This window comes from Lissotriton vulgaris, chromosome 3_1, assembly GCF_964263255.1.
Source record: "Lissotriton vulgaris chromosome 3_1, aLisVul1.2, whole genome shotgun sequence".
In the NCBI taxonomy this organism is placed as follows: domain Eukaryota; kingdom Metazoa; phylum Chordata; class Amphibia; order Caudata; family Salamandridae; genus Lissotriton; species Lissotriton vulgaris.
Window position 1 is genome coordinate 61,357,089 of NC_141689.1, and position 13,660 is coordinate 61,370,748.

The window sequence follows — 13,660 nt, forward strand, 5'->3', positions numbered from 1 at the left end:
GGACTTCAGGTTCGAAACTACCATGCAGTGGCCAACTAAGGACACCGTCTTTTTCGGTGTATCGGACCCACACCTCATTATAAGATATAGGACCCACACCATACTTACAATAAAGATCATATAGAGGAGTTCCAATCGGAGGAACCAGACATGAGTCCTCCAACCGGGAATCACTGTTGCAACCAAAACACGACAACATACAATTTTTCCGACTTACCATTTTGTAATCCGGAACACAGAACAAACAAACACAAACAGGAATGTGCACTTGAACCAAGAACTTAGGCCTACCAAAAGCGAACAAATGTATCGATACCCAAACTAAACCAATAGATTATCGTAACCAGAACAACCAGAGATAATCTTACGAAACCAAACCAAACCAAGAACTAAAAGGATTTTTAACAACCCTTACGAAGTAACTAGCAACCACTAAATACTTAACTGAGGCACTGAAGACGTCACCAAGGAGAAACCCGTCACGTCTCGCCGTACTAAGGACTGCACCTCGGGTCCAAGACAGGGCGACGGTCAAGGCAACGGACCACTGCAGCCGTCCTGAACGGGAACCCTCGTGGAAGAGAACGTCGGGCCACTTTTGCGATATGCCGGGATCGATGAAGTGGGGCGCCTTCCTCAGGAATCTTCACACGAAGCTTCTCGAACTCTTCAGGCTTTTGGACCGGTACCGAATGACGTCGCCCCACTTGGGCGCCAATTGGAGTTCTGGACTTTTTGGTTCCGTCCAGAGGTGTCAGGGATAACACCCGAAGACCCCGGAGTTCTACCTGTCTCGGTGCACAAATAAACAGAAACACGGGCTTCTCGATGGTGGCTTCAGAGACCAAAGGTTTATTACTGCAGGGACACAGAAGTCACAGAAACTACACACGGGCAGTGTCTAGGAGCCTGTTCGATTTGTACAAGAAGGGTTGCTCCTTATATACAAAATATTAACCTTCAGGCGAATTCTTCACAATGCTAGTACATTCCCAAACCTTTGTGTCCTAAACAATAAATATTTGGCGTTGCACAGGAATCGTCGATAATATTTGATGTCAAACATTACGAAGAGGGGTTCCCACTATTCCATCACAATGCCATGTCAACATTTCATTCAAGAGCCGGACCGCCTCATCGTAAATTTCGTTACCTCCCCCTAATAAAGGCCCAGAAGGAAAGGAGCAGAGCCAGGTGCAGAAGATAGAAAGGCAGGATAAGAGATGTTTGTGGGTCGTAAATGGGCAAGGCTACCAGCTTCGGCCGCCTAATCATGATCAGGCCAACGAACACGAGAACCAGTATAGCAGGACTGGCCTCGGGCAGAGGAGGTAGCCTTTGTCGAGTCATGCAGCCACAGCATGTTCTGTTCTAAGGTGCACGTGTCACTAGAGAGGTGAATCGCCGGCTAAGCCTACGTGTCCTTAATCGAAATGAAGTAATCAGAGGTCATTGCGTATGTGAGGGCAAGAAACACAAAATGGCTGCCATGATCTAAGATGGATGCCATGGGTAGATTAGAAATGTGCTTGTAATAGGAGTACTCTTGCTCGTAGCATAGCGAAAACACCAGGATATGCTAAATGGATCATTTGCGGTTCGCTGATACCAAAATTATGTATTTACGACAATGTTGAAAACACGGGTTCAAATCGTCACAGAACCTCTGGGGCCCTGGGCCAAAACTATTTTGGGCCCCTGTTCGGAACAGATTTGAATTTATAATCCAATTTCTGATCTTTGATGCCCTCTTTCAGCTGGTCACTGGACAGTGCACTACCATACTTGTCCAAATTCCTAATGTAAATGTAAATGTACAGGAATTTATATAGCGCAAATCACCGAGCGGATTCTAAGCGCTTGCTTAGGGAACCCATCCTGGTATTCCCCTGTGAGATAACCCCGGCAGGGTATCCGCAAGGTGAAAGCCAGGCATCCCGACGCGAGGGGCCGTTGTGGAGATTAAGCAAGCTATTGCCCAGAGTCACAGAGTATGAACCCGTGAATCGAGTAGGCACCGGAGCGAGAATTGTCGAGTCCATGGACATTTTAGGACTCAAGACCGCACCGAGCTGGGAATTGAACCCTGGTCCCGGGCTGACCTCTGCTTCCAGGTCTGCATCCTCTAACGAGTGAGCCACACTTCTCCACTAACAACATGTATTTACATCTAATATTCAAGGACATTGACTTGTGTAACCAAATGGTGTTTCATGAAAGGGCACGTCCCTTGAATGTGGGCCACGCCCCTTGAATGTGGGCCACGCCCCTTAATTGTGGGCCCCGCCCCTTGAATGTGGGTCACTTTTTTCGTCAGTGCCCGGGCCAAATTGTGATCCCAATCCGACCCTGGGCACAGGGTCGACCGGCTTCGGCCATTGGCTGACTTTAGTGTGAGTGGTCAGGCTGCTCTTTACAAGGTGCACAGCCACTTACAAAGTAGTTTGCCTCAGTGCCGAGGGCCACTAGCGCTATGTATACTTTTGTAGACCAGAAAATATATTTGATTTTAGCCAAAAAAAAAATTCTTTAAATTGTCGAGGGCCTGGGAACTCTCCTAAAAATAAAGTTTTACAAAAACTATGACAAAACAAGCATTGTTGAAATTAAAATGGTAGCAGCTAATGTCACTCTTGTTAACGTTGCCATGTTTTTTTTTTATCTTTGCCACATTTTGTTACCATGGCCCTGATTTACTAATTTTCAGGCCCATTCAGAGGCGCACTGGAAAGTGCTGCGAGCGACACCCAGTGGCGGAAGCTTACAGTCCGCAGTGACTTGGCTCATGGTAGCATCTAACCACATGCGTCTGCCCCTGGGCTGTGGGCTGTTCAGCTCATGTTATTGACATTTTTAATAAATGGATTATTTGCACAGGCTCCAATAATTCTTCTTAAATGCAACCTCCCCGGTCTAATCGGCACCTTTCCTCCTCCGGTGCCTCCTCTCGGTAACTGCCCTGCGCCTGCCTGGAAAGAAAGGTCTGAGAAAGAAGCCTGCCAGCTCCACGCGCAACATGGCAAGACAAGGTAAACCTATACATTCACCATCTCTTTTCTGATGTTTACTTCTTTTTCATGAAGCCTTGGAAATTAAAGTTCACTTTGTGTTGCATACTGCTTCATAATCCACTCGGTGCACGAAAGCTAACCAAAACATTGCCTATTAAATATCGGTTTTCCTAGGAAGTTGCAGGTTTTACTGATCGATTCCCCCTTCCTAACCCTAATAGAAAAAGCTACCAAGATTGATCGAAATCTGGCATTTTTACTATGGCTGATCTGCAGGGACGTTTGTGCAAAAGGCAGTGGGGCAGATTTACAAGAAGGTGCTGCAGCGTGGAACTGCAAGCCCTTTGGTTGCGCCACACTGCGGCACTTTCGGAGCACAGGAATGTGGCATATTTACAATGATATGTTGCATTCCTGTGCTCTCCCCTGCGCTGGTGCACAAACAGCTGCCATGCGCCGGTGCGGGCACCCTTGCACCATGGTGCAAGGGTGTCTGCGCCGTGGGGAGATGTTCCTTCTGCAGGAAGGGGGACCTTCTTGCAAGAAAACAATCACTACAGGCATTGTCCTCTTTCAATGTGTGCTGGATAATGCAGCACGCTTTGAAAGAGGAAAAAAACAAAGGAGAAATGAAAACATTTCTCCTTGTTGCGCCTCCCTATGCCTCCCCTGGGTAGACGTAGCATACTGACGCATTTCCAAGTTTATGATTCCTCGTAAATCTCGAAATGTGTCTGGTTCCATGGATGCTGAGTGGGAACACCCCCAGCAACAACCATGGAACTTCCCTTCAATGCAAAGTGCTGCGTGTGAAGGGGACGCATTTACAAGGACAGGAAAAGCCACGCATGGTGGATTTTCCTGTCCTTGTAAATATGGGGCAGGGCAATTTGCTACCTGTACGTCACAAAAAGTGACATACTGGCAGCGCAAGGGGCTTGCAAATCTGCCCCTTTTTTTGTAGTGAAACATATTTAGTGCACTCACAACGTGCAAGTCGCCGACACCTACGACCACAACCCGGATGTCCACTCCCCATATTCAGGAGCAACCACGAGCGAGAGTCTGACTCCCGTGGTGTGGTCAAACCACGAGGGAGCCCTTTCATCCAATGAAAGATCAAAGCACGGCAGGGCAGTTACATGCACAAGGGAAATGGAGGCACAAAACCGCACAGCAAGTGGTCATTTCAAAATGCTGCAACATAGATAAATACAGCAGTGATTCAAGATCCAAATTCTCCATTACACATGCTCATAGCTGCCAAGTTTTGTGTTTATATATGTGTGACATTTTCATATTTTTAGTGCTGGCACTTATGAGTGACACTTCAGGACCTTATGCGTGACACTGAGTGACACATTTTAGCCTGTAGAACAAACAAGTAATTTAATTATCTGACATGACCCCATCTGCGGAATGTAATGACACACCATCGCATTTCTGCAGGTAACACTAAAACCAGGGGAGAATCCGTCAGTGGTATTTCCTTCACCGCTCTGCCTGCTCATATTTTAGAAGCAGCTTATTTTTCTCTGTTTAGAAAACATCTTAAAACGTGGCTCTTCTCTCTGTAGACTTCGCCTAAAGTGCTTCTCTTGTCTCTGTTGGGATTGTTGTCTTCTGGCAAGCGTTTTATTTATTTATAATAAAAAAAAAAAAAAATGTCCTCATCTCACCAAAGACTCTGGCAGTTTTGACAAGTCGACTTACACTTAACTGGGTGCCACTCGACTCACTGCGTTTGTCTAGCCTACCACGGCCTTCCTCTTGATCCCGATGACTGGTGTAATCATTGGACGGATCCACAAAGCCAGATTTGTTAACAGTTTATCAAGCGCAGGCGGCGACCCCAGATTAACAGGGGAGACCAGATGTTATCAAGCGGTTCCTCTTGGTCTAAACTAGCCATGAGCAGTGCAGCTTTCAACCAGCTTTCTCTAGTGGGGGGAGCCGGATCCTTCCATCTGATACATATCTCCCTTCTAGCCAGGATCACAAGGTAGAGAAGCAAACCAATATGTGACTGTGGAAGCGACCTTTTTACATGATTATTTATACCAAAAATCGCCAGGTGGAGATCCATCTCTAAATGCGTTTGAAAAATGGCTGTCAAGGAGTCCCCCACATTTTTCCAAAATATGGCTAATTCTGCACATTCAAAAAACATATGGATGTCCTCCACCTTACTAATAGAACACCTCGGGCCAGGGCCGGTCCTAGGCATGGGCGGTATGGGCAGCTGCCCAGGGCCTCGCGCTCAGGGGGCCCACTGCCGGCCCCGCAGAGTAGACCGCAGAGCAGGGGGCCCGATATGAAATGCGGGAAAAGCGCACTCGCGCAGCAAGTAAGGCACTTAGAGGGGCCTCACATCTTCCCTTTCGCCCGGGACCTCAGAAGGCCTCAGAAGGCCTAGGACCGGCAGGAACAGGTGCAAATTTGGCTATTTTGGCAGGGTGTAGTAAAGCCTGTTTAATACGAAAAAGTGATTTTTCTTTAGCCTAGCAGGCTTAATATATTTATACAGTAGCTTAAGGGAGATTTAAAAAAGCTTTCTATATCCTGAACAAGGGGGGACCTCGTGATCTTCTGCTTCAAGAAGGCTTAAATACCACAATGATATTTCTTTTTTTCCTTGGGCGTGCATCTTGGAATAATGTATATATACACTTACCTTCTGCTCTCGCTCTGCGCCTCTACTCCCGGCAATGTAGTTCCATGAGCACAGACTCCCAGCTCACCACCCAGTCCCAGATCTTCTCTCATGCTATTACTCCCAGCATGAGAGAAGCACAGGGATTGGGTGAAGCGGGCGGTTTCACGTTCCCCCAAGGACTGGGAGACGGGGCTCCTGAGCCCTGCAGATATCTCCAATGAATAGCCCGGAGATATCCAAGTGCGCATGTCGGTTTGGCCAGCCGAATACGGCCAGCCAGTTTCAGTGCCCACTACTCCTCCTCCCCCTGCTGGTGTCTCTGCAACCTGGCCCCGCACACGCCCCAGAGTCGTGAACTCGGCAAATTCGGCCAAGTCAATGAAAAATAAAATGATAATAAAAGTGTTTTAATATTGTTTTATTTGTCATGTTCTGCCTTTAACAGTGGGGGGACGCTCCTCCACCTTATCGGAGTAGCCGCCACTGCATTTCATACTATCCCAATGGTGATGGAAACTCCACTGGTGGATTTTCTCCAGGAGTTAGCACTTCATCCAGAAATCAGACGAGTCTCCAATGCCACTCGCCTCTGAATCAGGCTGGGCTGCAGGGCAGCCGAGATACTGCTTCGTACAGAAGAGCTGCACTTCCTTTGCTGTTACAGACCAGGAAACCAGTGACGCACTCCACTGCTCACAACGCCTTCTTTCTGACAGATATTCTTCTTGATTTGTTGTCTTCCTCTTCTCCATTTTGCTTTCCACCATTTTTCCTTTTATCCTTTTATCTCTCTCTTATGTCTCTCTCGTCTCTCATCCTACCTTTCCTCTCTTTATGACCCCTCTCTTGAGACTTCCCCTTCAACCTACAATCTTACTCCATCTTTGCGACTCTAATTTTACTTTCCTTTGTCTCCTTTGTCTTCTTTTCACTCACCCCTCCTCTTCTCATCTTTTCTATTCAGCCTCCTTCTCTACTATCCCTCCATCTCCTTCTTTGGTCTCTCGTCTCTCCCCTCTTTTAGTTCCTAAAAAGACTAATAACTCAGGCTCCCTGAGGTTAAACTGTAATCCACCAGGAATGATAAGTATATTGATAATTAAACCTGTGATTAGTGGGAAACCTGAAAATAGAAGTTGGACAAGGTAAAGTGCCAATGTGACCCTGGACTGGCTTCAAGTGTCAGGACAAGAACATTCACATTTCAGAGGTAATTACCCATTGAGTGTTCTCGCAGCACCTTAATTTGCACAATATAATACTCATCATTCAAACAACAATGCTTTTATGTTTTCAGGTACCCGGATAAACAATATTTAAACATTCCCAATAAAGGTTGATTTAAAAAAAGGCTACGTCACACTGACAATCCAAAAAACTGTGTTATAAAGTGCATTATGAAGGGACCCCTCCTTCACAAAAACAACCCTCGCACCATCCCTGGGGTGACACAACCCTTGCACCATCCCTGGGTGACACAACCCTCGCACCATCCCTGGATGACACAACCCTCGCACCATCCCTGGATGACACAACCCTCGCACCATCCCTGGATGACACAACCCTCACACCATCCCTGGGTGGCACAACCCTCGCACCATCCCTGGATGACACAACCCTCACACCATCCCTGGGTGGCACAACCCTCGCACCATCCCTGGATGACACAACCCTCGCACCATCCCTGGGTGGCACAACCCTCGCACCATCCCTGGATGACACAACCCTCGCACCATCCCTGGATGACACAACCCTCGCACCATCCCTGGATGACACAACCCTCGCACCATCCCTGGATGACACAACCCTCACACCATCCCTGGATGGCACAACCCTCGCACCATCCCTGGATGACACAACCCTCACACCATCCCTGGGTGGCACAGGGTTTTGACGCGTTCCCAGATTTACCTTTCTTGTAAATCTGAGAATGTGCCAAAAACGGTGGGTGTTGAGTGGGAAAACCCACAGCAACGCCCATGGCATGCCTCCCGGGGGTAGTGTGAGGCAACGCAGCGACTTGCACTGCGTTGCCTTGCACCATATCTACAACGCCTTGAAAAGCCACACAGTGTGGCCTTCCTTGGCCTCGTAGATATGGGTCTGCACTGGGCGCCGCAGGAACTGCAAAAAATGTGTTGTTCCAGCAGCTCACTGGGCTTGTAAATAAACCCCTCATGTACTATATTGTGGTGTAGGGCAGCACCACCACCCTTCCTGCTGCGCCATCTTACATCAAACGAAAATGGCAGAACGCTCAATAGAACGCTCCGTATCTATGAGATGCGGAGCGTTCCTGTCCTCTTCCACAGCGCTGGTAACAAAATGACTGCCATGTGCCAACGCAGGTACCCTTGCACCATGGTACAAGCGTGTGTGCTATGAAATCAGATTATTTTTGTGGGGAGGGGGCACCTTCCCTCACACCCTTACTCCACCCCTGGGGAGAAGTAAGCTTTTGACGCATTCCCAGGCGTGCTGCTTGTTGTAAATCTGAGAATGCGTCAAAACCCATGGGGGTTACATGGAACACTCACCGTAACGCCTCCCCATTACAAAATATATCTATGCAGCCATGCAAAGACACTCAGGGTGGCTTTACTTGGCCTCGTAGATATGGGTAAGCCCCGTGCACCGCTAGAACGTCATAAAAAGTGACGTTCCGGCGGCGCACTGGGCTTGTAAATAAGCCCCTCAGTGTTCTTGGGTGCTACAACGATACAACACGTGCCTCTCGCTTGTATTGCAACCAGGCAGCTTTTTTTTTTCAAACGTCCTGTGATTCTGGGCCAATTTTAATCTCCTGAGCCTAAAAATGAAGGTTTCCGCCTGTAACGCAACTGGTGCTTGTGTAAAGCGCTCTGATACCTTTGGGTGGAGATTGCGCTATATAAAACTGCAACAACAACAAAATCGCTCTGGATCCCAAGTAAATGATAAAAGAAAGGCTGTTAGCATTAGTCCCGGCAAGGCTAAGATCAGCAAGGCAATTTACTGTGGGCTCCAGGGAGTGCAGAATTCGAAGCACCCACCAACCGAGCACGAAGGATCCCCCTTTACAAAACACATTGGGCTGATCTCATTCAACACAGAATTCATCGTATTCTGAAACTGACTGCATTGCACAACTGCCCGCCCTCCACCCAGGGTCGGACTGGGAACCAAAACCGCCCTGGCAACCTGCTCGGTCGGGCCCCCTTGGAGGGAGGGGGATGCAGCCGAGCTGTTTGCTTGGGCCGGTTTCAGCTGATTTTGTTACAGTGGGCCGATATTGCTGACCCCTGGAAACAAAAACGGCCCCCAGGGGCCTAAAACTGGCCCTCCCACTGGGAAAACGCCCGGTGCCCGCACGGCCAGTCCAGCCGTGCCTCCACCCCCAACTAGGAGGCCCATTAGGTGGGAAAGAGGCTGCCCAGGGCTTCCCCTTCGGAGCACAGCGCAAAAAAGGCACTGCCCAGGTTTGCCAACTAGCGATCCTTCGCTGCAAATTTTCTTTGCGCATTCCACATCCTCCAGCCCCCTCTGCTGGCTCTGTGTGGTACTGTAGCATGTGGTACAATGTGGTGTTACTAATAAAAGTTACATTTCGTGCAAGTACTACAACTATCCACTCAGGGAAAAAGCCCGTTGGGCTAAAAGTGCTACAGCCCCTCCGTCGTGTGTCTTGGCCCTAGCTGCTGTAGCTTCCATGACACACTCAAATCTTTATCCGATCTATACTGGACTGGACTGCAATGGAGATATGGGCCTAAATGACAGCCCCATAATATGTGGAAAGTATTTGAAGTGCATTTAAAACATTGTGGGAACTATGATCCCCAGTGTAATGTCCCTGTGGACAGTGACACAAAATATTCTGCAACTGTTTTGCGGCTCTTTCGTCTTCAGGCAAAAGATACAGCATACCTTAATTTAAAAAGAAATGTCAAAATAATCTGTGAATAAATGCATTCTTTTAGGCTATGAAAGCTGGCTTTGGTAATAGAGTCACTGCAGATGTCTGTGTGTGTAACCAGACAGCCACATAACTGAATCCTGGTTTGGGCATGCTAGTATAGTGATCTGCAGTCAGGGCACGAGTCGAGGGTACACACAGGTACACAGCATCCACCCGCTATTTTCACAGGGTGGACACCGTCCCCCCTCCCAAGAAGTTGGGCCCCACACAAATATGTTGGTGTCCCTGGGTAATTTTCAGACACCGGGACAGGTTCAGCAGCGCCTGCACGTTGCCTGCTTTCCATTCCCAGCAGCGATGTGCAGGCAGCGAGGGGTCTTTTTTTCCACCTCCAGTTGGGCCAAAGTTAAGGGGCCATCAGGCCTCCTTTAGTTTGTATATCCTGACTGGAGGTGCCCTGGAACCTCACACTTAAATGTAAATGCGACACAGGGGAAACAAAGGCACACAGCTTGTTATCTCTTCACAGATACTTAAGAGAGGCAGTTTTGCCTTTCTTCAGTCCCTGGATATAAGAGATGCATGCACCGTAAGAATGTCAGGTGTGTTTGTCTGTCCCAGTATTTACACAAATAACAATTCCAATAGCACAATTTAATTTCTTTTATATCGCTACATAGCACAATGCAGGGTGTCAGAGCTCTTTACATGAGATACACATTATAGATTGACAATAAATCATGTACATTTGTTAGTCAATGTACAATATGAGTTACACGAGACAGTGAGGGTTACAAGGTGTAGGAGTCACATGTCCTTCATACCTCACTGTAGTCTATTAGAAGGATTAAAATTTATGAACTGCAGGTAACAAAAGTATCTCTGTGTTAAAAGCAGTAACCCACTTTACTACCTACATAAAATTAAAATCTGTCATCTGTATGTTACTGATGTGCTTTGCAGAAGACAAATTAACCAGCTATGCTACTTTGATTTAAGCCTGGGACTTCACAAAACACAGATATCTCTAACGAACGCGTTCACCCCCAGAGTTATCTCAACATTATTACTATTCCCTGAAATTTACTGGGCACCTTTAAAGCAAATGCCTTAACCCAATCACATATTTTAAAATGCAGACATTGCAACCAATCAAGGAGAATAGATCTACTGCCATGCTTCTCCTTGTTACCAATTTCTTTGTGCTAGGGTTAAAAAATATATAAATATATTAGTTGAGGCCCAGATTTTGCATCTGTGTTGCGCCACTTTATTTGCACAACCCCAACGCCAGAGCTCGTAATGTGCTGAAATGTATTAATTATATACCTGATAAACATGTATGAGGGCTTAATATCTGATGTCACTTCTTGTGATGTCACATCCAGTGAGGTACAATATCACGCGTTGTGACATTATGCGTTGTGATGCCACGCGCCATGATTTCACTTTCATACTGCCTAACCTGGTTAGTTCCCACCCACTTCTTTTTATAGGACTTGTGCCCTATCTGTATTTATAGCGCTCCGCTGTCCCAGCCTGCGACTGAAAGCGCTGGGAATATGCAAGATTCTGTATATATATATATCGCACACAGTATAAGAAAGGCTGCTGCAAAATGTGCAGAGATTATGAGGCAAATTTACTCACTGTTCATGTAATGTAGCGAGCAACCAAAGTTGTGCTGTGTTGCGTGAAAAGCAGAGATAAGAACAGCACAACATCTAATAAATTATGGCGAATATCGCCATATCTACATAGATTTGGTGCATTTTTCTTCTCTCATTGTGTTTCCACACTTTACGCTAACATGAGCCAACACACGCACTTGCCCTTGAACAAGGGTGTGTGTTCTGGCAAGCATAGGCTTTGCTCAAGGAAGGTACTCTTCCACTGAAAGATATTCAGCTTAGACATAGTTTAATACTTTTCACACTTTATATATGTGTTGTACAGTGCAGCATGTATGTAAAGTGGGAAGAACTTGGAGAAAAAAAAACATTTCACCAAGTCAAAGCCAGCCTCAAAATTGTGTAATTCTCCTGTGCAAAGCCCTGTCCACAAATGTTAATATAGGCCTTTGTGTTACAAACAATGGGGGAGTGCATGAGAACGCCCATGTATCACCCATGCTAGGCCGCCTTGACGCAAAGCAGCACTGCACTACTTGTGTTACTTTAGGCCTACTTTCCAGTGCAAATAAAGTTCTTCACTAGAAAGTAAATTCCAAATCAATTGTTTTTATTGGCTTTCAGCACTTTTATGACGCCAACCCAGAGCAAATTGTTAGTAAATCTGCCTAATGTGTTTAAAATAAAAAGCAAGTGTGTTAAAAAGTATATATTTTTAATAATACACAGACTGCACAAACCTTTTTTAATTCGTTTCCATTAGAAGGATGCACTCAAGAACGCAGCTGATAATACCCTCCATTAGATCTCAGAAACAATAAACCTTTGTCACCATGAAGCCTCAAATGACTCCATCAATTAAAGCCATATACTGCCTCCTAAGTACCCTTTAGATTAACTGATTACCCATCTGTACACGTTTACATTTCTTTCAGGTTGCTAGCACCAGGCAAGTAGATTTGATTCTTATTTTGCTGCATGGCTCTCACGTTGCTTCACAGAACAGGAGGCCGATGCCCCCACACCTTTGCTTTCAGTCGGGGGCACCTGAAGGTGGTATTCGTTCTGCAATAGTGGTGGGGTTTTCTTTTACAAAAAAAGTATGGAAACTGATTGCAAACATCATATAAGATTGGGAAAGAGGTTCCCAATAGATTCCGCCCACTTCATCCAATGAGTTCACCCGAAATCCTACTGGTAGAGGAGGAGTTGTTTGATTTCATGCCTCTCATGGCTCATGGTGTTGCATTCTCTCTGTCTACTCAGCCTACCTACAAGATGCCCATAAAAGGCATGGACCCTAACTGGAATCTGAAGAGCAGAATTCCCATGTGGAAACCCTTTCCACACAATTATTTAAGGTCCAGTGTTCCAGCTCCCAGATTTACTGGGTGGAGGAACAACAAATCCAGGTTTACTAACAGGAAAATGCAGCAGCTACAAGCACTGTCAGAAAAGGATGCATTGTAGTGAGGGTCCAATTTATGTCTCCTTCCCAAACCTCAGACGAGGCACAAGGTGCTCTCCTGCCAGCCAACATTCTCCAATCCTTCCTGCACCCTGCACGCTTTTACCACTAGCTGGAGGCAGTTGGTAAATGTGTGCATTAAACCCAACTGAAAAGGAGATACAATGTGCAATACTTATAGATAAGTTTGGGTCCTAATAGTAGTTTCCCATTCTGTGGGGTTTAACTTGCATGATATGGGTGGGTTGTTACCGCCCAGAACTGATAATTACTGACGCAGAGTTTGCAGACCATAGTGCATTCCAACTTGTAATTGGGACTATGTTGGTACTTAAATTGCCTGGGATGGATCATCATTGTTAAAAGGCCTAGTTATCACATCCCACCACATCTACAAATACATAGTAGGATAATCCATCACATGTTAACTTCAACAAAAAGACAGAGAATGTCAATCATATCTTGCGTGTAGTGTTTCAGAATTTTTAGTGGGTGCCGTCAGGCACTATACACATGGCAGGTGGTACATTTGAGAAGAAATTGATCAAAAATGAGGAGTTGTGGCTATTTTCCTTGGAGATAGCGCTTTCTCATCTGAGGAAATCCTCAGGTGACGGGTGCCTGACCTATAGGTAAACTGGGAGATAGCTCAGCTATGGGAATCCTCAACATATCATGTATGTCTAATGAGAGGCATACCACTACCCCCTAAAGAACACACCTCCATGAGCAGTTTCTCAGGCTACATGGTAAGACAGATGTAGAATTTGCTTTAAAGTATGGTTTGTGCATTTTTTTACCAGGATGAGTTGAGTTGATAACAAAGTTTATTTAGACAATATTCTATAAACCATACATAGAGCAATGGATTACACATAGTGATAAAAGATATTTAAAACCATAGCATAAAATTGGGAAACACTGTACTTTTTAATCTCTCCCGCCCTCCTTTGTTACCTCCGTTATATATTCGCTTGTTGCTTTCAGAAATTTCCC

At 46.1% G+C, this 13,660-nt stretch overlaps 1 protein-coding gene across 1 annotated transcript in view; it reads left to right on the forward strand.

Moving 5' to 3' along the window:
• Positions 1-2,898: 2,898 nt before the first annotated feature.
• Positions 2,899-13,660, forward strand: part of LOC147725951 (uncharacterized) — a 70,927-nt gene continuing 60,165 nt past the window's right edge. The window contains exon 1 of the mRNA XM_086960077.1: positions 2,899-3,029. Within this exon, the coding sequence (XP_086816203.1) occupies positions 3,017-3,029 (13 nt within the window). The 5' untranslated portion in view covers positions 2,899-3,016. The remainder of the gene's footprint in view (positions 3,030-13,660) is intronic.